At 45.8% G+C, this 23,298-nt stretch overlaps 1 protein-coding gene across 2 annotated transcripts in view; it reads left to right on the top strand.

Annotated features, from left to right (window-relative positions):
- The first annotated feature begins 4,265 nt into the window (after positions 1 to 4,265).
- The window catches only part of NDUFAF6 (NADH:ubiquinone oxidoreductase complex assembly factor 6), a 31,431-nt gene continuing 12,398 nt past the window's right edge, over positions 4,266 to 23,298 (top strand). Inside the window, exons 1-4 of one of the 2 annotated variants that reach the window (XM_038745296.1) lie at positions 4,266 to 4,361; positions 5,361 to 5,483; positions 12,576 to 12,632; positions 21,843 to 21,945. In XM_038745296.1, the coding sequence (XP_038601224.1) occupies positions 5,397 to 5,483; positions 12,576 to 12,632; positions 21,843 to 21,945 (247 nt within the window). In that variant the 5' untranslated portion in view covers positions 4,266 to 4,361; positions 5,361 to 5,396. Of the gene's footprint in view, positions 4,366 to 5,360; positions 5,484 to 12,575; positions 12,633 to 21,842; positions 21,946 to 23,298 lie in introns of both variants that reach the window. The other variant, XM_038745295.1, reaches the window with a different exon arrangement.

Genomic DNA, 23,298 nt, shown 5'->3' with positions numbered 1-23,298 from the left:
TTAAGATCCGCATCCTGCCTCTGGCCTGGAATGCCCTCCCTCTTCACATCTGGCAGTCTTAATCCCCATTTGACAGATGAGATCACTGAGGCTCAGGGAAGTTAAGTGACTTGCCCAAAGTCACACAGCAGACACGTGGCAGAGTTGGTATTAGAACCCATGACCTCCGACTCCCAAGCCCGGGCTCTTTCCACTGAGCCACACTGCTTCTTTAGAGAAAGAGCTTCTGCCACTCCCACTTCTGTTCCTCAATTCCCTCATCTGTAAAAGGGGGATTAAATTCTTCTCCTGCCTACTTCGAATGTGAGCTTTGTTTGGGACAGGGGCTGTGTCTATCCTGAACGTCTCATCTAACCCAGTGTTTAGCACATAGTAAGCACTTAAAAAGCACCATAGTAGTAAGAATAAGAAGAATTATGGTTTTCAAGTGCATACCACGTGCCAAACACCGTATTAAATGCTGGGTTAGGTAGTAGATAATCAGGTCCAAGTAATAGTCATCGTCATCTTTGAAAGAAAAGGACAGCTTGGCCAAGTGTAGGAGTGAAATGTTAGCCGTTGGGGAAAACTTCACGGAGATGATTTCTAAACCTCCTCGGAAAAATATATCAATCTCTTTTGAGCAACAATTATGTGCAAGGCACTGAATCAAGACACTTGCAAATTGTTCAGAGGGAGAAAGACAAGCCGCCGACAAGCAAGTAAGAAAGCAGCAAGGCTTAGTGGAAAGAGCAGTGGCCAAGGAAGCACAGAACTTGGGCTGTAATCCCGGCGCTGCTGCTTGCCTGCCGTGTGACCTTGGGCAAGCCGGTTCACTTCTCTGGGCCTCAGTTTCCTCATCTATATTTCTAGACTGTGAGCCCATTGTTGGGTAGGGACCGTCTCTCTATGTTGCCGACTTGTACTTCCCAAGTGCTTAGTACAGTGATCTACACAGTAAGCGCTCTATAAATACGATTGAATGAATGAGGATTAAATCCTCTTTCCTCCGACTGTAAGCCCCTTGCGGGCCCCAGTTCTTGTGCTCAACCTGATTAGCTTGTATAATAATGATGGTGTTTATTAAGCGCTTATTATGTGCAAAGCACTGTTCTAAGCGCTGGGGAGGTTACAAGGTGATCGGGTTGTCCCACGGGGGGCTCACAGACTTCATCCCCATTTTACAGATGAGGGAACTGAGGCACGGAGAAGTGAAGTGACTTGCCCAAAGTCACAAAGCTGACACATGGCAGAGCCGAGATTTGAACCCATGAACTGACAGTCCCTACCCTACAGAGAGTAAGTTCATTCATTCAGTCGTATTTATTGAGCACCTACTGTGTGCAGAGCACTGGACTAAACGCTTGAGGAGTACACGTCGGCAACATATAGAGACGGTCCCTCCCCAACAACGGGCTCACAGTCTAGAAGGGGGGGACAGATGACAAACAAACCAAATAGACAGGTGTCAAAATCGTCAGAACAAATAGGATTAAAGCAATATGCACATCATTAACAAAATAAATAGAATAGTAAATATGTACAAGTAATATAGAGTAATAAATCTGTACAAATATATATATATAGGTGCTGTGGGGAGGGGAAGGAGGTGGGATGGGGAGGAGGAGAGGAAAAAGGGGGCTCAGTGTGGGCAGGCCTCCTGGAGGAGGTGAGCTCTCAGTAGGGCCTTGAAGGGAGGAAGAGAGCGAGCTTGGCGGATGGGCGGAGGGAGGACATTCCAGGCCCGGGGGATGACGTGGGCTGGGGGTCAGTGGCAGGACGGGCGAGAACGAGGCACGGTGAGGAGATTAGCGGCGGAGGAGCGGAGGGTGCGGGCTGGGCTGGAGAAGGAGAGAAAGGAGGTGAGGTAGGAGGGGGCGAGGCGATGGACAGCTTTGAGAGGAGAAGTGCAGAGTAGCCTAGTGGAAAGAGCAGGCCCTTAGAGTCAGGGGACCCTAAGTTCTGATTCCGGCTCTGCCGCCCGCCTGCTGTGTGACCTCGGGCAAGTCTGGTAACTTCCCGGCACCTCAGCTTCCTCCTCTGTAAAATGGGGAGGAAATCCTCCTCCCTCCAACTTAGAGCGTGAGCCACACGTGGGACAGCGCTGAAGCCAAGGGACCAACGGCAGGGCCAAGTACTTCAATCAGTCAATCATCAGTCATATTTATTGAGCACTTACTGTGTGCAGAGCACTGAACTAAGCACTTGGGATTCAGAAGGACCCGAGTTCTTGCCCTGGCTCTGCCACTTGTCTGCTGCGTCATCTGGGGCAATCAATCAATCAATCAATCATATTTATTGAGCGCTTACTATGTGCAGAGCACTGTACTAAGCGCTTGGGAAGTACAAATTGGCAACACATAGAGACAGTCCCTACCCAACAGTGGGCTCACAGTCTAAAAGTGGCAAGTGACTTCACATTTGGGCAAGTCACTTCACTTCTCCATGCCTCAGTTGCCTCATCTGTAAAATGGGGATTAAGACTGTGAGCCCCAAGTGGGACAATCTGATAACCTTGTATCTACCCCAGCGCTTAGAATAGTACTTGGCACATAGTAAGTGCTTAACAAATGCTATTATTACTATTATTATTATTATTATTATTATTATCTCTGGGCCTCAGTTCCCTCATCTGGAAAATGGGGATGAAGACTGCAAGCCCTGTGAGGGACAGGGATTGTGTCCAATCCAATTATCTTGCATCTGGTCCAGCACTTAGAACAGTGCCTGGCACCTAGTAAGCACTTAACATGTCTGCTGTGTGACCTTGGGCAAGTCACTTCCCCGAGCCTCAGTGACCTCATCTGTAAAATGGGGATTAAGACTGTGAACCCCACGTGGGACAAACTGATCACCTTGTATCCCCCCCAGCGCTTAGAACAGTGCTCTGCACATAGCATCATCATCATTATTATTATTATTATTAACAAATGTCACAATTATTATTATTCTTACAACATGGTACTAGACAGTTGGCAGAGCCATTCCCTGCCCACAACGAGCTTCCAGTCTAGAGGGGAAAGTTCTGACGATTCCTGGGGTATTTCTGTGGCTTTCCTAGAGGGGACTTTTGCCACTTCTGTCCCCCAAAACTTGCAGTGTCAACAACAATATGCTGCTTCTCTTTTTATGGTTGGGAACTTTCATTACAGCAAGTACCGTCCGATTACAAAGGTCGGGGGCATTTTGCAAATGGACCAAAAACCTCAGAGGAGATTAAGTAGCAGCGTGGTTTAGTGGAAAGAGCACGCGCTTGGGAGTCAGAGGACACGGGTCCTAATCCCGGCTCCACCATTTGTCTGCTGTGTGACATCGGGCAAGTCACTTAACTTCTCTGTACCTCAGTTACCTCATCTGGAGAATGGGGATGAAGACTGTGAGCCCCACGTGGGACAACCTGATTACCTTGTATCTACCCCAGCGCTTAGAACAGTGCTTGGCACATAGAAAGTGCTTAACAAATACCGTTATTGTTATTATTATTATTCCTTCAATCGTCCTTTGTGTCTGTACAGTAATACTGGCATGAAATTGTATAGGTCTGGCCCTTTAGAGATGGAGGAAAATATCTTCTGGAGGTAACATATAGACTTTATATTAATCATCATCATCATCAATCGTATTTATTGAGCGCTTACTGTGTGCAGAGCACTGTACTAATGCTTGTCTACCCTTCTAGATTGCAAGCTCATTGTGGGCAGGGAACACGTCTACCAGTTCTGTTGTACTATACTCTCCCAAGTGTTTAGGACAGAGCTTTGTACGCATTAAGGGCTCAACAAAGCTGATTAAGCCCCCTCTCTTCCGTGGGTCACTCTCCCCTCTGCATCGTCTCTGCGCTTCAGTCTGTGACCTTTTGACATTTGATATTCGCCCCACCCCATAGTAGTTATGCTCCTATCTTTAAATTCGACATTGTAAATTACTTATTTATTCATATTAATGTCTGTCTCCCCCTCTAGACTGTCAGCTGGCTATGGACAGGAAATATGGCTGCTATTTCTGTTGTACTCTTCCAAGTGCTTCAGACAATGCTCTGTGCCTAGTAAGCACTCAATAAATACAATTGATTGATTGAATAAATACCGTTTTCCGCCCGTATTCTCGTGTCTTGAAATTAGGGGTCGGTATTTGATGCACTCACATTCCTGAATATCGTTTTTCGCCTGTATCCTGATGTCTTGAAATTCGGGGTCCGTATTTGATGCACTCACATTTCTGCGGGTTTTTATGTGGTTTAGGCAGGGAATTAAAACCCCGTCTTTCTCTTTACGGTTTCTAGGAAACGCGACTATGAAGGTTACTTGTGCTCCTTGCTGCTGCCTTCTGAATACCGCAGCTCAGCTTTTGCGCTGAGAGCCTTCAACGTGGAACTGGCCCAGGCAGGTATTAAAATCCGTCAGATACTGAATGGCAAAGCGGTGATGTGTGAGTGTTCTGTTTTAACTTCCACAAACCAAAATTATTAAGGAAATTAGGACCAGCTGATAGCCAACATCTTTTCTTTTTTTTTAATCAAGACCAAAGCTATAGATTCCACTGCCTGTTTTGCAGCTTTAACTAATGAACCGCCTTCCAAAAATGTCAGCGTGGGAAACGTTGCACTTCCTTTTTTCAGGGATTAATTGCGCTGTATTCAGTAATGCAGTTACAGTGCCCACTTTTTTAATGGTAGTGATAAGTGCTTATAACGGGCCAAGCACTATACTAAGTGCCGGGGTGGATACAAGCAAATGGGGTTGGATACAGTCTCTGTCCCATATGGGGCTCACAGTCATAATCCCCACTTTACAGGAGAGGTCACTGAGGCACAGAAGAGTGAAGTGACTTGCCCGGCGTCACACAGCAGACTAGCGGCAGAGCCGGGATTAGAACCCATGACCTTCTGGCTCTATTCACTATGCCTCGAGTTAATGCTTAAATCGTACGGTATTGAATCGATAATGACCAGGATAGAACTGCCTGTCAGTCAGCAAGTATTTTTTGAGTTTCAGAGGGTAAAAAGAACTATCATGGCAAGGCACGATTTATAGTTTATTGCCGGGGTAAGGATAGGGAAGATTTTTCAGTTAGGTAGAAAGACTGGAAAAAGTACCTTCTAAGAATAGACTTGATCTGGAGTAGGCATGTTTTCTTTCACCGTTCAATCTTTTCTGAGCTCTAATCTTTGGTGCTCTTTCGGTATCAAAATAAGCAGTTTTTCTCCAAACGTCTGGAACCGAGAAGCCGCTATCGGTTACGCGATTTGATAAGAAATCGGAAACAGCCTAGCAAACAAAGCTCATTTTTTACTGAATCGTCCGATCGCAACTGTGCCTTGCAAGTGCCTGTTTCATGTCGAGGAAGAGAACGTTTGTAAAAGTTTTTAGCGTGATCCTCAGGTTAAAGACGCCGTCTCTGAGAAGACGATCGGCCTGATGCGGATGCAGTTTTGGAGGAAAGTGGTGGAAGATATATATCGTGATAACCCACCTCATCAGCCAGTGGCCATTGAACTCTGGAAGGTAAAAAGAAAAAAAAATCTGTTCTCTTTTGCTTTGACCCTCTCCTCAAATTCTCTCCCCTGATAATAGGGTATTGGGAAACTATTTTGTTTGTTAGTTGTGTCCTCCAAATATGGAGATGTATATAGCAGTCAGAGAACAGGTCTCCAGGCCTGCTACCAGCTAAAAATCAGTTCAAACATAGGTCCACTTCTGGTGTGCTTCTTAAAACGTTACTCCATGATAACCTAGATGATCCTTCTCTTCTCCCCGCCCCCCACCCCGCTATTATTACTGTAAATGATTATTTTTAAAAAGCTCCCAACTTAAATGACGAGAAGCAGTGTGGCCTAATGGATAGAGCATGGACCTGGCTTCTAATCCCAGCTCTGCCACTTGTCTGCTGTGTGACCTTGGGTAAGCCACTTCTCTGTGCCTTAGCTTCCTCACCTGTAAAATGGGGAATCTGAGCCCCATGAGGGACAGGGACTGTTCAAACCGATAATCTTTTATCTACCCCAGTGCCTGGCACAAAGTTAGCGCTTAACAAAATATCCTAAAAAAGCATTTCTTATAATAAAGCAAGTGTCCCTGATGTCCAGTAGTTGACACTTCCACAAGAGAACCATTGGTTCATTCATTCATTCAGATGTATTTATTGAGCGCTTACTGTGTGCAGAGCACTGTACTAAGCGCTTGGGAAGTACAAGTTGGCAACATGTAGAGGCGGTATCTCACAACGGGCTCACAGTCTAGAATGGGGAGACAGACAACAAAACAAAACACGTAGATAGGTGTCAAAATCGTCAGAACAAATAGAAGTAAAGCTATATGCACATCATTAACAAAATAAATAGAGTAGTAAATAGGTACAAGTAAAATAAATAGAATAATAAATCTGTACAAATATATACAAGTGCTGTGGGGAGGGGAAGGAGGTAGGGCAGTGGGGATGGGGAGGAGGAGAGGAAAAAGGGGGCTCAGTCTGGGAAGGCCTCCGGGAGGAGGTGAGCTCTCAGTACCATCATTGGTTGAGTGATGTGGGACAGTCTTGAAGAGCTGGAACAGTAGGGAGTGAGGATGATCCAGATAAATGACAATTGAGGTATTGTGAGGAGAGTCTACGTGACCTGCAGGGTCACTGCCAAACTATAGGTCCCATTTTGATGGCCCCCAGCCTGTCTGGTTTCTGAGTCCCAAAACTTCAACTTTGAGGTATCTACTATCACCCGGATATGCCATTGTCATGCTGAGGAACTTTAGTTATCGCTCCATCTCGCTCCTACCATTCCTCTCCAAACTCTGTGAGCGAGTTGTCTACGCCTGCTACCTCCACTTCCTCTCCACCAATTCTCTCCTTCACCACCCTCTCCAGTCTGACTTTGGCCCTTTTGGCCCCTTTCTAGACTGTGAGCCCACTGTTGGGTAGGGACCGTCTCTATATGTTGCCAACTTGTGCTTCCCAAGCGCTTAGTACAGTGCTCTGCACACAGTAAGCGCTCAATAAATACGATTGATTGATTGATTCAAAGAAACTGCCCACTTAAAGGTCACCGCTGATCGTCTTCTTGCCAAATCCAACGGTCTGTACTCCATCCTAATCCTTCTCAGACTCTCAGCTGCCTTCAACACTGTGGACCACCCCCTTCTCCTGGACATTCATTCATTCAATCATATTTACTGAGCGCTTACTCTGTGCAGAGCACTGTACTAAGCGCTTGGGAAGTACAAGTTGGCAACATATAGAGACGGTCCCTACCCAACAGTGGGCTCACAGTGTAGAAGGGGGAGACGGACAACAAAACAAAACATATTAACAAAATAAAATAAATAGAATAAATATGTATGAATAAAATAAATAAATAGAGTAATAAATACGTACAAATACATATTATCCAGCTGTGGTTCACTGATGCTGTCCTCTGCTGTTTCACCTCCAATTTCTCCGGCTGCTCCTTTTTAGTATCTTTGTGGGTTCCTTCTCTGCTTCCCTCCCCCGAAATCCGGGAGTTCCTCTGTTCTCTGTCCGCACCCACGTGGAGAACTCATTTGCTCCCATGGCTTCAGTTTTCGCCTCCTTGAGGATGATTCCCAAATCTGTATTTCCAAGCCTGATCCTTCTTGGCGGATTTCCTTCTGCCTTCAGGACACCTCTACTTAGATGTCTCACTGACACCTCAATCTTAACAAGTCTCTAGACTATAAACTAGCGGGTGGGGAACGTGTTGACCAACTCTGTTTTACTGTAGTCTCCCAAGCGCTCAGTACAGTGCTTGGCATACAGTTAGTGCTCAATAAATACCATTGATGAAGATATCCAAAACAACTTCTTTTCTTCCCTCCCAAACTCTGTCCTCCCCTTGACTTTCCCATCATTGTTGACGGCCCCACCATTCTTTCTGTCTCACAAGCCCGTTACCTTGGCATTTTCCTTGACTCACCTCTTTCATTCAGCCCTCCTATTCTATCATCTATCACTACATCCCGTCAGTTTGACCTGTACAACATCGCTAAAATCTTCTTCATCCAAGCTGTTACTACGGTGATCTAAGCACGTCACTTTACTTCTCTGTGCCTTAGTTCCCTCATCTGTAAAATGGGGATTGAGACTGTGAGCCCGCCATGGGACAGGGACTGGTCCGGCCCGATTTACTTGTATTCACCCCAGGGCTTAGTACAGTGCCTGACACATAGTAAGCGCTTAACATATACGATTGTTATTATTATTGACTACTGCTTCTGCCTCCTCGTTGACCTCCCTGTGTCCTAGCTCTCCCCACTCCAGTCCATACTTCACTCTCCTGCCTGGATCATTTTTGCACAAAACCGTTAATTCATTTAATTCACTGCCATTCGTAGCTTAGCTATACCAGTGAAATTAGAGACCATTCCACAGGATAAGGAGAAGCAGTGTGGCCCAGTGAATAGAGCACAGACCTTGGAGTCAGAAGGACCTGGGTTCTAATCCCAGCACTACCACCTGTCTGCTCTGTGACGAGTCACTTCACTTCTCTGTGCCTCAGTTACCTCTTCTGTAAAAGGGGATTAAGGCTGTGAGCCCTCCCATGGGACAGTGACTGTGTCCAACCCAATTGGCTTGTATTCATCCAGCGCACAGTAGAGTGCCTGGCACACAGTAAGTGCTTAACAATTACCATTAAAGAAAAACTCAACACCCTCCTTGTAATAGGAAAAAAAAAAGGGCTTGGCACTAGGACACCTCTCCTTAGGTCTCGTGATCGGCCAGGGCATGTCAAGACTAAGGCCAGAGAAGCAGCGTGGCTCAGTGGAAAGAGCCCGGGCTATGGAGTCAGAGGTCATGGGTTCAAATCCCGGCTCTGCCAATTGTCAGCTGTGTGACTCAACTTCTCCGTGCCTCAGTTACTTCGTCTGTAAAATGGGGATGAAGACTGTGAGCCCCCCGTGGGACAACCTGATCACCCTGTAACCTCCCCAGTGCTTAGAACAGTGCTTTGCACATAGTAAGCGTTTAATAAATGCCATTATTATTATTATTATCCCTGACTGCAGGGCCAGGGAGAGAAAGTGGATGGGAGAAGCTGGAAGTCTCAGATTAGCTCTTTATCTCCGCCTGTTCAGTGGCCCAGCACAGCCCCAAACCACACCGGCTCTTCAACCTGCAGCGGGCCCGTCGTGGCGATCCCATTGTAACGTCCCCGCGTTAGAAACTGTTTCCAGTAGCGTAGCGAGGCCCGGGAGTGGATTTAAGTAGGACAAACCGGGTGGAATTTTTCTTTCCTGAAAGGCTGGGAAGCCTTTTCCAAAACAAGAAATTAAGTGGCTTCGCGTAGCCCATTGTATACTGGTGTTTGAGGACGACAGCACTGACAGCTAAGTTCACTTATGTGTGAGAGAGAGAGAGAGAGTTTGTGTGTGGCCGTCTAACAAACTAATGTGGGACACACAGTCCTTGCCACATTGTGCACACGGAAAGGCACTTTTTCGTTACATCTGTTGTTTGTCTCTTCTAGCCCTGTCCACCTACGTTTGTCCATCTGTCTGCCCAGTGCAGAGCAGCTTAAAGAAATGGATGGTATATGTTGCCAACTTGTGCTTCCCAAGTGCTTAGTACAGTGCTCTGCACACAGTAAGCGCTCAATAAATACGATTGATTGATTGATCATCATCATCATCATCAATCGTATTTATTGAGCGCTTACTATGTGCAGAGCACTGTACTAAGCGCTTGGGAAGTACAAATTGGCAACATCTAGAGACAGTCCCGACCCGACAGTGGGCTCACAGTCTAAAAGGGGGGAGACAGAGAACAAAACCAAACATACTAACAAAAGAAAATAAATAGAATAGATATGTACAAATAAATTAAATAAATAGAGTATAAAAATATGTACAAACATATATACATATATACAGGTGCTGTGGGGAAGGGAGGGATATTATCTGGAGCCCCTCCTCCTGTCCAATAATTGAAATCTTGGAGGGGGCAGGCCCGAAAGAGCAAATAGGCCAAATAAGTGGGCATCTTGGATCTTCGCCCCTGTTGGAAATGCCCAGAAGCTGGGGATGAGCAAGTCTGGGGGTCCAGACCAAACTATAGTTGGGGTGGTGGCCACCATTGCCCTCGTGGGGTGGCCACCTGTGGCTTTGGGAACCTGCTGTACTTTTCCAAGAGTTTAGGTCGGCGCAGCGCACTTCCGAACTCGGCGGAGTGGCCTTGTGGAAAGAGCACAGGCCTGGGCGTCAGAAAGACTTGGGTTCCTGGCTCTGTGACTTTGGGCAAGTAGGCGCTCAATAAATACGATTGAATGCATGAATGAATGAATGAATGAAGTCACTTCACTTCTCTGGGCCTGAAACAGGGATTGAGACTGTGAGGACCCCCATGAGACAGGGACTGTGTCCATCCCAATTTGCTTCTATCCACCCCAGCCCTTAGTACAGTGCCCGGTACATAGTCCACGCTTTACAAATGCCACAATTATCATTATTACTGTCTCTGCTGCTAGTAGGGAGTTCTGTTTGGTCTCTACCAGTGTGGGCGTGCTCCCGGCCTCTGTAGGGGGTCATCGTCATCATCATCAATCGTATTTATTGAGCGCTTACTATGTGCAGAGCACTGTACTGAGCGCTTGGGAAGTACAAATTGGCAACATCTAGAGACAGTCCCTACCCAACAGTGGTCTCACAGTCTAAAAGGGGGAGACAGAGAACAAAACCAAACATGCTAGCAAAATAAAATAAATAGAATAGATATGTACAAATAAAATAAATAAATAGAGTAATAATAATAATAATAATAAATAGAGTCCTGGGAGTGGAGCTGTCCCTCCTGCTCCTGAGCTTCCCAGGTGAGACACCCCTTTTAGATTGTAAGCTCACTGTGGGCAGGGACTGTGGTCTGTTTATTCTTATATCGTACTCTCCCAAGCGCTCAGTACAGTGTTCTGCACACAGTAAGTGCTCAATAAATCCGATCGACTGACTGATTAGACAGCCTCCTGCCGTGTGTCCTTCAGAGCTCTTCAGATAAGTGAACCGCTACTGCTAACGCTAAGGCAGTGGGGCCACCATCTTGTCCACCTCTGTCCAAAAAAGACTTACGGGGATGATGATGGTGGTGGCATTTGTTAAGCGCTTACTATGTGCCAAGCACCGTCTAAGTGCGGTGGTAGATACGAGCCCGCAAGGGGCTTGCAGTGTAAGTAGAAATGAGGTGAACAGGTATTGGATCCCCATTTTGCAGATAATAGAACTGAGGCACGGAGGAAGTGAAGTGACTCGCTCAAGGTCATTCATTCGGTTGTATTTATTGAGCTCTTACTGTGTGCAGAGCACTGTACTAAGCGCTTGGGAAGTACAAGTTGGCAGCATCTAGACTGTGAGCCCACTGTTGGGTAGGGACCGTCTCTATATGCTGCCAACTTGGACTTCCCAAGCGCTCTGCACACAGTAAGCGCTCAATAAATACGACTGAATGAATGAATCTAGAGACGGTCCCTACCCAACAGCGGGCTCACAGTCTAGAAGGGGGAGACAGACAACCAAACAAAACATATTAACAAAATAAAATAAATAGAATAAATATGCACAAGTAAAATAAACAGAGTAATAAATATGCACAAACATATATACATATATACATGGTGGTGTGAGGAGGGGAAGGAGATTAGGCGGGGGGATGGGGAGGGGGAGAGGAAGGAGTGCTTTGCACATAGTAAGTGCTTAATAAATGCCATTATTATTCATTCATTCATTCAATCATTTATTGAGTGCTTACTGTGTGCAGAGCACTGTACTAAGCGCTTGGGAGGGACAAGTTGGCAACATAGAGAGACGGTCCCTACCCAACAGTGGGCTCACAGTTTAGAAGGGGGGAGACAGACAACAAAACAAAACATATTAACAAAATAAATAGAATAAATATGTACAACATTCAGTGCTTAGAACAGTGCACTGCACATAGTAAGCACTTAATAAATGCCATCATCATTATTATTATTATTGTTATTATAAATAGAGTAGTAAATATGTACAAACATATATACATATAAACAGGTGCTGTGGGGAGGGGAAGGAGGTAAGGCGGGGGGAGGGGGAGAGGAAGGAGTGCTTTGCACATAGTCAGCACTTAATAAATGCCATTATTATTCATTCATTCATTCACACAGCAGACAAGGGGCAGAGCCAGGATTAGAACCCAGATCCTTCCAACTCCCAGGCCCATTCTCTGCCATATTGCTGCTTCTATAGTAGAAATTATTCTCTGAGTAGAGGTGAATAATCCGTGACGGGGAAGGGGCCCCAAAGATACTTATGTGCTCAATTACATAAATATTTTCTGGGGTCCCCCCGATCAGGGATCGTTCACCTCTACTGATACTGATGATGACACGGTGTGAAGTCTTTTTCTGGTGACTTTCTTCTCCTTCCCTAATATGTGTCCTTTTGTAAATTCTAGGTGTGCTGTCCATCCAGTTATGAACGATTACAGATGCTGTTCTTTAATGAGTAGTTTTGTTTGGTGGTAGTGTGGTGGTGGTAGTGCTTGACTCCTGTGAATTCAAACTGCAGAATGTCTGAAATCATTTTTACTTCTATGTGTCGGGTCTTACCAGTTCTTTTCTTTTCCAGGCGGTCAAGAGGCATAACCTGACTAAAAGGTGGCTTATGAGAATTATTGATGAAAGAGTAAGTTTAAGAAAATTTCTTGTTTTCATTTCCCTCAATCTCGAAGCTGGTCTTTTGAGTGTCTACCAGCTCTGCTGTACTCTCCCAAGCGCTTGGTACAGTGATGATGATAATGGCATTTATTAAGCGCTTACTATGTGCAAAGCACCGTTCTAAGCGCTGGGGAGGTTACAAGGTGATCAGGTTGCCCCACGGGGGGCTCCCAGTCTTAATCCCCATTTTACAGATGAGGTAACTGAGGCCCAGAGAAGTGAAGTGACTTGCCCAAAGTCACACAGCTGACAATTGGCAGAGCCGGGATTTGAACCCATGACCTCTGACTCCAAAGCCTGGGCTCTTTCCACTGAGCCGTGCTGCTTCTCTAAATAATAATAATAATTACAATGATAGCATTTATGAAGCACTTACTGTGTGCAAATGAACTGTTCTAAGCGCTGCGGAGGTTACAAGGTGATCAGGTTGTCCCACGGGGGGCTCACAGTCTTAATCCCCATTTTACAGCTGAGGTAACTGAGGCTCAAGTGCTCTGCTCACGGTAAGCGCTCAGTAAATACGACCGGTTAAGTCCTAAGGAAGCTCATCCTCCTAAGAGACAAACTGAATCGTGTTGACTTCTGGAGGCCTTCCCGCTTTTCGTTTGCTTCAACCCACTTCCTCCATCTGGCCTGAAGCTCCCTCGCCCTTTCATATCCAACAGACTACCGCCTCCCATCTTCAAAGCTCTTATATTATTATATATTATATTATATTATATATAATAATTATATTATGTTATATTATAATTCAACCCACTTCCTCCATCTGGCCTGAAGCTCCCTCGCCCTTTCATATCCAACAGACTACCGCCTCCCATCTTCAAAGCTCTTATATTATTATATATTATATTATATATAATAATTATATTATATTATGTTATAACTTCTCCTTCCCTGACTAAGCCTCCTTTCCCCCATTCGCCCTCCCTTCTGTGTCGTCTGTGTCCTTGAATCTGCCTGCCTTAAGCCCTCGATATGTACCCGACCCCCTCAGCCCTTTAGTACGTCTCAATCAATCAATCAATCAATCAATCAATCAATCGTATTTATTGAGCGCTTACTGTGTGCAGAGCACTGTACTAAGCGCTTGGGAAGTACAAGTGGTCTCGATTTCCCTTATCTGCGTGACCTTGGGCAAGTCAGTTCACTCCTCTGGGCCTCATCTGCAAAATGGGGATTCCCATTTCTCTTCTCCCTCCTACTTAGTCTGTGAGATCTGTGCGGGACTCAGTTATCTCGTATCTGTCATCATCATCATCAATCGTATTTATTGAGCGCTTACTGTGTGCAGAGCACTGGACTAAGCGCTTGGGAAGGACAAATTGGCAACATATAGAGACAGTCCCTACCCAACAGTGGGCTCACAGTCTAAAAGGGGGAGACAGAACAAAACCAAACATACTAACAAAATAAAATAGAATAGATATGTACAAGTAAAATAAATAAATAAATAGAGTAATAAATATGTACAAACATATATCCATATATACAGGTGCTGTGGGGAAGGGAAGGGGGTAAGATGGGGGGATGGAGAGGGGGACGAGGGGGAGAGGAGGGAAGGGGCTCAGTCTGGGAAGACCATGTTACAGATGAGGGAACTGAGGACGAGAGAAGTGAATCAATCAATCAATCAATCGTATTTATTGAGGAGGTGAGCTCTCAGCAGGGCCAAGCGCTTAGTACAGTCCTCGGCTTAGAGTAAGCGCTTAACGAATACCACAGTTGTTGTTATTAATTTATTTGATTGTCTGTCTCTCCCTTATATGTTGCAGTATTCTGGTGGGCAAGGATCATGTCTACCAACTCTTTTGCGTTGTATTCTCCCAAGTGCTCAGTCCAAGTGTTCTGCACACAGTAAGCGCTCAATAAATTCCACTGATTGATTGCCTTCAAATGCCCACACCCTGCCCTTCTGCGTATCGTCTCCCCTTTCCCTCGAGCCCCTGGAGGGTCCCCCAGCCTGGACCTCAGCCCTCCTCCGTCCAGCGGGCTTGGGTGACTGCCAGTCGAACCAGGGGGAAGTTGGAGGGGGCGAAGGATTTCTGGATTTCTTGGATTTCTGCTCCTCACTCTGCACATTTCCTCCAAGAAGCCCTCCCTGATTAAATCCTCTCTTCTTCTCCCATTCCCTTCTGCGCCGCTCTTACTGGCTCCTTCGCTCTTTCTCCTCTCAGCCCCACAGCACGTATAGCTCGGCTTCATCATCATCTCCTCCCCTTCCCCACAGCACCTGTATATATGTTTGTACATATTTATTACTCTATTTCTTTATTTATCTTACTTGTACATATCTATTCTATTTATTTTATTTTGTTGGTATGTTTGGTTTTGTTCTCCGTCTCCCCCTTCTAGACTGTGAGCCCACCGTTGGGTAGGGACTGTCTCTATATGTTGCCGACTTGTACTTTCCAAGCGCTTAGTACAGTGCTCTGCACACAGTAAGCGCTCAATAAATACGATTGATTGATTGATTGTGAGCCCACTGTTGGGTAGGGACCGTCTCTATATGTTGCCAACTTGTACTTCCCAAGCGCTTAGTACAGTGCTCTGCACTCAGTAAGCGCTCAATAAATACGATTGATTGATTGATTGATTCGTGTGCTTGGTGGTCATATTTACCGAGCGCTTATTGCTTGCGGAGCGCTGTACTAAGCGCCGTGGAGCGTACAGGGTGACAGTAAACAGTCCCATTCCCTGCCCACCCCGATCGGACTGTCTAGAGCTGGGGAGGCGGACGGGGCGCGCGGAAAGAGCCTGGGCTTTGGAGTCAGAGGTTGTGGGTTCAAATCCTGGCTCCGCCACTTAGCTGTGTGACTTTGGGTGAGTCACTTCACTTCTCTGGGCCTCAGTGCCCTCATCTGTAAAATGGGGATGAAGATGGTGAGTCACCTTGTAACCTCCCCAGCGCTGAGAATGATGCTTTGCACATAGTAAGCGCTTAATAAATGCCATTTATTATTATTATTATTAATGCCCATCTCCCCCTCTAGACTGTGAGCTTGTGGGGCAGGGATGTGTCTATCATGTTGTTATAGTGTAATAATAATAATAATAATGTTGGTATTTTTTAAGCGCTTACTATGTGCCAAGCACTGTTCTAAGCACTGGGGGAGATACAGGGTCATCAGGTTGTCCCCCATGGGGCTCACAGTCTTCATCCCCATTTTACAGATGAGGAAACTGAGGCCCAGAGAAGACTCTCCCCTTCATCCCCCTCTCCATCCCCCCATCTTACCTCCTTCCCTTCCCCACAGCACCTGTATATATGTATATATGTTTGTACATATTTATTACCCTATTTATTTATTCATTTATTTTACTTGTGCGTATCTATTCTATTTATTTTATTGTGTTAATATGTTTGGTTTTGTTCTCTGTCTCCCCCTTCTAGACTGTGAGCCCACTGTTGGGTAGGGCCCGTCTCTATATGTTGCCAACTTGTACTTCCCAAGCGCTTAGTCCAGTGCTCTGCACACAGTAAGCGCTCAGTAAATACGATTGATTGATTGATTGATTGACTTGCTCTGCACACAGTAAGCGCTCAATAAATATGATTGATTGATTGATTGATTAAGTGACTTGCCCAAAGTCACACCGCTGACAAGTGGCAGAGGCGGGATTAGAAACCATGACCTCTGACTCCCAAGCCCGGGCTCTTTCCACTGAGCCACGCTGCTTCTCTCTCCCAAGTGTGTAGTACAGTGCTCTGCACACAGTAGGCGTTCAGTAAATACGATTGAATGAATGAACTCTGCCACCAGTGTCCGCCTTGCCTTGCTGCCGCCGACAGTGAGCCCAGGTCAACCGCCCCCGCATGAGCAGTGTGGCCTAGTGGATAGAGCACGGGCCACAGAGTCAGAAGGACCTGGGTTCTGATCCCGGCTCCATCACATAATAATAATAATAATGATGGCATTTATTAAGCGCTTACTGTGTGCAAAGCACTGTTCTAAGCGCTGGGGAGGTTACAGGGTGATCAGGTTGTCCCATGGCGGGGGCTCCCGGTCTTCATCCCCGTTTTACAGATGAGTGAACTGAGGCCCAGAGAAGTTGTGACTTGCCCAAAGTCACCCAGCTGACAATTGGAGTCACGATTTGAACCCATGACCTCTGACTCAAGGCCCGTGACTGTCTCTATATGTTGCCAACTTGTACTTCCCAAGCGCTTAGTACAGTGCCCTGCACACAGTAAGCGCTCAATAAATACGACTGATTGATTGATTTCCACTGAGCCACGCTGCCGCTGGGTGAGCCCACTGTTGGGTAGGGACTAGAGGTCTCTATATGTTGCCAATTTGTACTTCCCAAGCGCTTAGTACAGTGCTCTGCACATAGTAAGTGCTCAATAAATACGATTGATGATGATGATGATGACCTTACGCAAGTCACTTGACTTCCCTGGGCCTCGGTTCCCTCACCTGTAAAATGGGGATAAAGACTGAGCCCCGTGTGGGACAGGGGCTGCGTCCAACATGACTACCTTTTATCTACCCCAGTACTTGGAACAGTGCTTGACACATAGTAAGCGCTTCACAGATCCCATCATCACCATCACTGCCAATCCCTCAGCTTCCCCCGCTGCAGAGGAAGGAGGCTCAGAGGAGGGCGATGCCCTTAAGGGGCAGAGGGAAGGGCTGGTGGCGGGGCTGGGGGATGGTGTCAATCAATCAATCAATCAATCAATCGTATTTATTGAGCGCTTACTGTGTGCAGAGCACTGTACTAAGCGCTTGGGAAGTACAAGTTGGCAACATATAGAGACAGTCCCTACCCAACAGTGGGCTCACGGTCTAAAAGGTGTCACTTCTCTGTGCCTCAGTTCCCTCATCCGTAAAGTGGGGATTAAGACTGTAAGCCGCATGTGGGACAACCTGATTTACTTGTATCTACTCCAGTGCCTAGAAAAGTGCTTGGCACATAGTAAGTGCTTAAATTCCATTATTATTATTATTATTATTATTATTATTATTATTATCATTATTATTATTATTATCATTATTATTATGTAATAATAATACAAGGAGGCAGCACTGGCCTGTGAGTCTGAGCCAGGCAGGGGGATGAGGAGCAGTTGGGGCTGGGCCCGGAGGAGTCCATGTATTTATCGAGCACTTACCGTGTGCAGAGCACTGTACTAAACACTTGCGAGAGTACCGTGTAGCAATAAACAGACACATTCCCTGCCCACAACGAGCTTACAGTCTAGAGGGGGAGACTGATATTAATATAAGTAAATAAATTACATTTATGGACACACGACAGACACATTCCCTGCCCACAACAAGCTTACAGTCTGGAGGGGGAGACTGATATTAATATAAGTAAATAAATTACATTTATGGACACACGACAGACACATTCCCTGCCCACAATGAGCTTACAGTCTGGAGGGGGAGACTGATATTAATATAAGTAAATAAATTACATTTATGGACACACGACAGACACATTCCCTGCCCACAGTGAGCTTACAGTCTGGAGGGGGAGACTGATATTAATATAAGTAAATAAATTACATTTATGGACACACGACAGACACATTCCCTGCCCACAGTGAGCTTACAGTCTGGAGGGGGAGACTGATATTAATATAAGTAAATAAATTACATTTATGGACACACGTGCTGTGGGGCTGGGCGGGGAGAGGAATAAAGGGAGCCAGTCAGGGTGACGCAGAAGGGAGTGGGAGAAGAGGAAAGGAGGGTTTAGTCAAGGAAGGCCTCTTGGAGGAGATGGGCCTTCAGTAAGGCCGTGACTCTTCCGGGATGGGCGGGATCCGACCCAACTCCTCCGACTTCTGGGACGCTTCCTTCTTGGTTTGCTCAAATCCCAAAGCAAAATACTTTGTCCCATTGTGGGTGGTCACCTGGGCACTTGGATTTGCCCCCCTTTATTCACCCCTTGAATAAATATTGTATTTACTTATATGAATGTCTGTTTCCCTCTCTAGACTGTGAGCTCACAGTGGGCAAGGAACATGTCTACCAACTCTGCTGTGTTACATTCTCCCGAATGCTTACAGAAAGCACTCAATAAATACCATTGATTGATTGATTAAACATACGGTGCTTGTCACAGCAGAATGCTATTCAGTCTAGAAGTGTATTAGCCTCAAAAAGAGAAGTGGCGGAGCTGGGGTTAGAATTAGCTGGGAAGAGGCTTGCTTCTCTTAAAAGCAGCTCCTGCTCTTTAGAAACGGAAAGGGGTTCTGAAGCCCAGTTCGTACGTGGTGGTTGGGCCACTTAACTTCTCTGTGCCTCGGTTCCCTCATCTGTAAAATGGGGATGAAGACTGTGAGCCCCGCGTGGGACAACCTCATCTGTAAAATGGGGATGAAGACTGTGAGCCCCATGTGGGACAACCTCATCTGTAAAATGGGGATTAAGACTGTGAGCCCCCCCCCGCCCCCCCGCCGTGGGACAACCTGATTCATTCATTCATTCAATCGTATTTATTGAGCGCTTACTGTGTGCAGAGCACTGTACTAAGCGCTTGGGAAGTACAACTCCTCTTCACAATGTTAGGCCCCTCCTCACACTCTTCACTCCTCCCATGCTAGTCTCCTAACTATACCTTACTCTCAACATCTTGTCCGGGTCCCATTCTGTGCGCCTTGTTCTTGACATTGTGCCATTGCACAAGCCTTTCTCCTTTGCTAGAAATTCCTCTTCCCTCAACACCAGCAACTAGGCTTCTCCCTACCTTGAAAGGCCCCTAAAAAAGCCACTATTTCCTGCAAATCCCTATCTCCCTGATTTTGCCACCCCCACCAACCACCTTTAGCACCAAGGTGTTTGGGTGCTATTTACTTTACTTACTGTTTCCTTTTGTAGTTACCAGCTGTGTGCATTTTTTCCCATCCATTGGATATTCGTTATCTGTCTGCCTGTCTCCCCTATTAGACTGCACATTTCTCAAGGGCAGGGAAGGCTTGTCTACTTTTATTATACACCCCCAAGTACCTAAGCTAATGTTCGGTACATAAAAGGGGCTCAATAAATACTGGAGATGAAAATGATACCTTGGGAATAGTTAACATTCATTAGAGGTGGAGCTGCTACAGTTCATTCATTCATTCATTCACTTGTATTTATTGAGGGCCCACTGTGCGCAGAACACTGTACTAAGCGTTTGGAAAGAAGAATTCAGCAACAAATAGGGACAATCCCTATCCAACAACGGGCTCACAGTCTAGAAGGGGGTAGAACCTTGCCTACTTCGTCTAGGAGTAGCCCCCCTCCAGCGCGTAGAACAGTGCTTTGCACATAGTAAGCGCTTAACAAATACCACCATTATTATTATTATTATTATTATTATAATTATTATTATTATTATTCACTGAAATAATCTTGTTGAGCTGAATTCTGGTGCCAAAAATTGCTCTGGAAGGAAATTAAGCCCTTTGGGAGGAGCATTAGCGCTTTCAGGCCACTAGGGGGCCACTTGCTGCATTGCAACTATCGATCTTCATTCAATTGTATTCATTCAGTCATTCAGTCGTATTTATTCAATCGTATTATTGATTGATTGATTGATTCATTCATTCAGTCGTATTTATTTAGCGCCTACTGTGTGCAGAGCACTGGACTAAGCGCTTGGGCAGTCCAAGTTGGCAACATCTAGAGACGGTCCCTACCCAACAGTGGGCTCACAGTCGAGAAAAGTGGGCTCACAGTCTAGAAGTATTTATTGAGCGCTTACTGTGTGCAGAGCACTGTACTAAGCGCTTGGGAAGGACAAGTCGGCAACATATAGAGACGGTCCCTCCCCAACAACGGGCTCACAGTCTGGAAGGGGGAGACACAAAACAAAACATGTAGACAGGTGTCAAGATCGTCAGAACAAATAGAATTAAAGCTAGATGCACATCGTTAACAAAAGAAATAGAATAGTAAATATGTGCAAGTAAAATAAATAGAGTAGTAAATCTGTACAAGTATATATCCAAGTGCTGTGGGGAGGGGAAGGAGGTAGGGCGGGGGGATGGGGTGGAGAAGAGGAAAAAGGGGGCTCAGTCTGGGAAGGCCTCCTGGAGGAGGTGAGCTCTCAGTAGGAAGGGAGGAAGAGAGCGAGGTTGGCGGAGGTGTGGAGGGAGGGCATTCCGGGCCAGGGGAAGGACGTGGGCCGGGGGTCGACGGCGGGACGGGCGAGAACGAGGCCCAGTGAGGAGGTGAGCGGTGGCAGAGGAGCGGAGGGTGCGGGCTGGGCTGGAGAAGGACAGAAGGGAGGTGAGGGAGGAGGGGGCGAGGGGATGGACAGCCTTGAAGCCCAGGGTGAGGAATTTTTGCTTACTATGAGTTCTTACTGAGTGCTTACTGTGTGCACTGTATTAAGCAATTTATCTGTCCATCTAGTAAGTATACTCACAGGCACGCACACACGTATAAATATATAGCTATATGTATATCTATATACAATATTTGTCTAGCATTTACTATGTGCCAGGCACTATTCTAAGGCCTGTGGTAGACACAGGCGAATCAGGTTGGACACAGTCTGTGTCCCACTTTCGGCTCACAGTCTCAATCCCCATTTTACAGATGAGGTAACAGAGGCACAGAGAAGCGAAGTGAGTTGCCCAAGGTCACCCAGCAGACAAATGGAGTGCCTGGGATTAGGACCCAGGTACTGCTCTCAGGCCCACGCTGTCACCAGGCCCCGCCGCTTCTCTTGAGAAGCAGCAGATATTAGCAAAGTAATCGATCAGTGGTATCTATTGAGCATTTACAGTGTGTAGAGCACTGTACTAAATACTTGGGAGAGTACAATGGAGTTGGTAGGCATTTTTCTTGCCCACAACAAACTTACAGTCTTGAGGGGGAGAAAAACATTAAATAATTTTTAATTTATAGATATGTACAGAAGTGCCGTGGAACTGAGGTTGGGGTGAACAGCAACTACAGTATTTTCAGCAGTGCCCTAAAGTGATGGGTGTACTTTTAAGCCCAGTATCCACAAGTGTAGCAGCATGGGCAGTTTAAAAAAAAACTCCCAATTTCCTGTTTAGTGTAGTCATCTATTCATTTTTATTAGCTCATCATTAAAAAAATTATATTTAATCGCTAAGCATTTTTACTATTCAGTAGTTGGATTGTAGTTGGGTTGTGTTCCAGTCTGAGATGTTAGTGCCTTCTTAAAGTTCATTTGTATTTTGTTTACTGTGTTTTATTTGTAGGAAAAAAATTTGGATGATAAAGCCTATAGCAACATCCATGAACTAGAAACATACGCTGAAAACACACAAAGCTCTCTCTTATATCTGATACTGGAAATGTTGGGTAGGTGTTCTTTCCATTCCGTATTTCTCCGTTGTTCAGAAGTTCTCCAAGCCAAGGACGAGTTGTTTATTTGGGAAGTGTCGGCTGCTGTTGTGGGATATTGGAGTAAATCAGTTCTAATTTGACGTCCCACCAGGAGAACCAGAGTGGCCTTGTGGAAAGAGCATAGGCCTGGGAATCGGACGACCTGGGTTCTAATAATACTTATTATTATGGTATTTATTAAGCGCTTACTAGGTGCTAAGCACTGTTCTAAATTCTCGGGGTAGATACAGGTTAACCAGATTGGACACAGTCCTTGTCCCACCTCGGGCTCACCCTCTTAATCCCCATTTTTCGCAAATGAGGAAACTGAGGTACAGAGAAGTGAAGTGACTTGCCCAAGGTCACACAGCAAACAAGTGGTGGAGCCGGGATTAGAGCCTTCCAACTCCCAGGCTTGTTCTCTGTCCACTCCACCATGCTGCTTCTCTGCCAGCTCTGCCACTTCATTCATTCATTCATTCATTCAATCGTATTTATTGAGCGCTTACTGTGTGCAGAGCACTGTACTAAGCGCTTGGAAAGTACAAGTCGGCAACATATAGAGACGGTCCCTACCCAACAGCGGGCTCACAGTCTAGACGGGGCAGACAGACAACAAAACAAAACGTATTAACAAAATAAAATAAATAGAATAAATATGTACAAGTGAAATAAATAAAAAAGTAATAAATATGTACAAACATATATACAGGAATAATAATAATGGCATTTACTAAGCATTTACTATGTGCAAAGCACTGTTCTAAGTGCTGGGGAAGTTACAAGGTGATCAGGTTGTCCCACTGGGGACTCACAGTCTTAATCCCCATTTTGCAGATGAGGTAACTGAGGCACAGAGAAGTTAAGTGACTTGCCCAAGGTCACACGGCTGACACTTGGCGGAGCTGGGATTTGAACCCATGACCTCTGACTCCAAAGCCCGGGCTCTTTCCACTGAGCTACGCTGCTTCTCTACTTGCCACTTGCCTGCTGTGTGACCTCGGGCAAACCACTTCACTTCTCTGTGCCTCAGTTACCTCATCTGTAAAATGGAGATTGACTGTGAGCCCCCTGTGGGGCAGGGACTGTGTCCAACCTGATTAGCTTGTATGTACCCTAATGCCTAGAATGGTGCTTGACACATAAGTGCTTAAAAAATGCCGTTTGAAAACAAAAAAGAGAAAAAAACACAAAACCCTGAGTTGCCAATACCCAGAAACATGTTTTCCTCTCACTGAAAACAACAAACAGCAGGATTTGTATATTCATTGAATTGGAAAATATGCTGAGGGGAAGAGAATTGCCAAGATGATGGAATACATTTATCCA

The sequence above is a fragment of the Tachyglossus aculeatus genome, chromosome 4 (genome assembly GCF_015852505.1).
Source record: "Tachyglossus aculeatus isolate mTacAcu1 chromosome 4, mTacAcu1.pri, whole genome shotgun sequence".
In the NCBI taxonomy this organism is placed as follows: domain Eukaryota; kingdom Metazoa; phylum Chordata; class Mammalia; order Monotremata; family Tachyglossidae; genus Tachyglossus; species Tachyglossus aculeatus.
The sequence above is the reverse complement of the archived record's forward strand: the minus strand, read 5'-3'. Positions and strand labels throughout refer to the sequence as shown.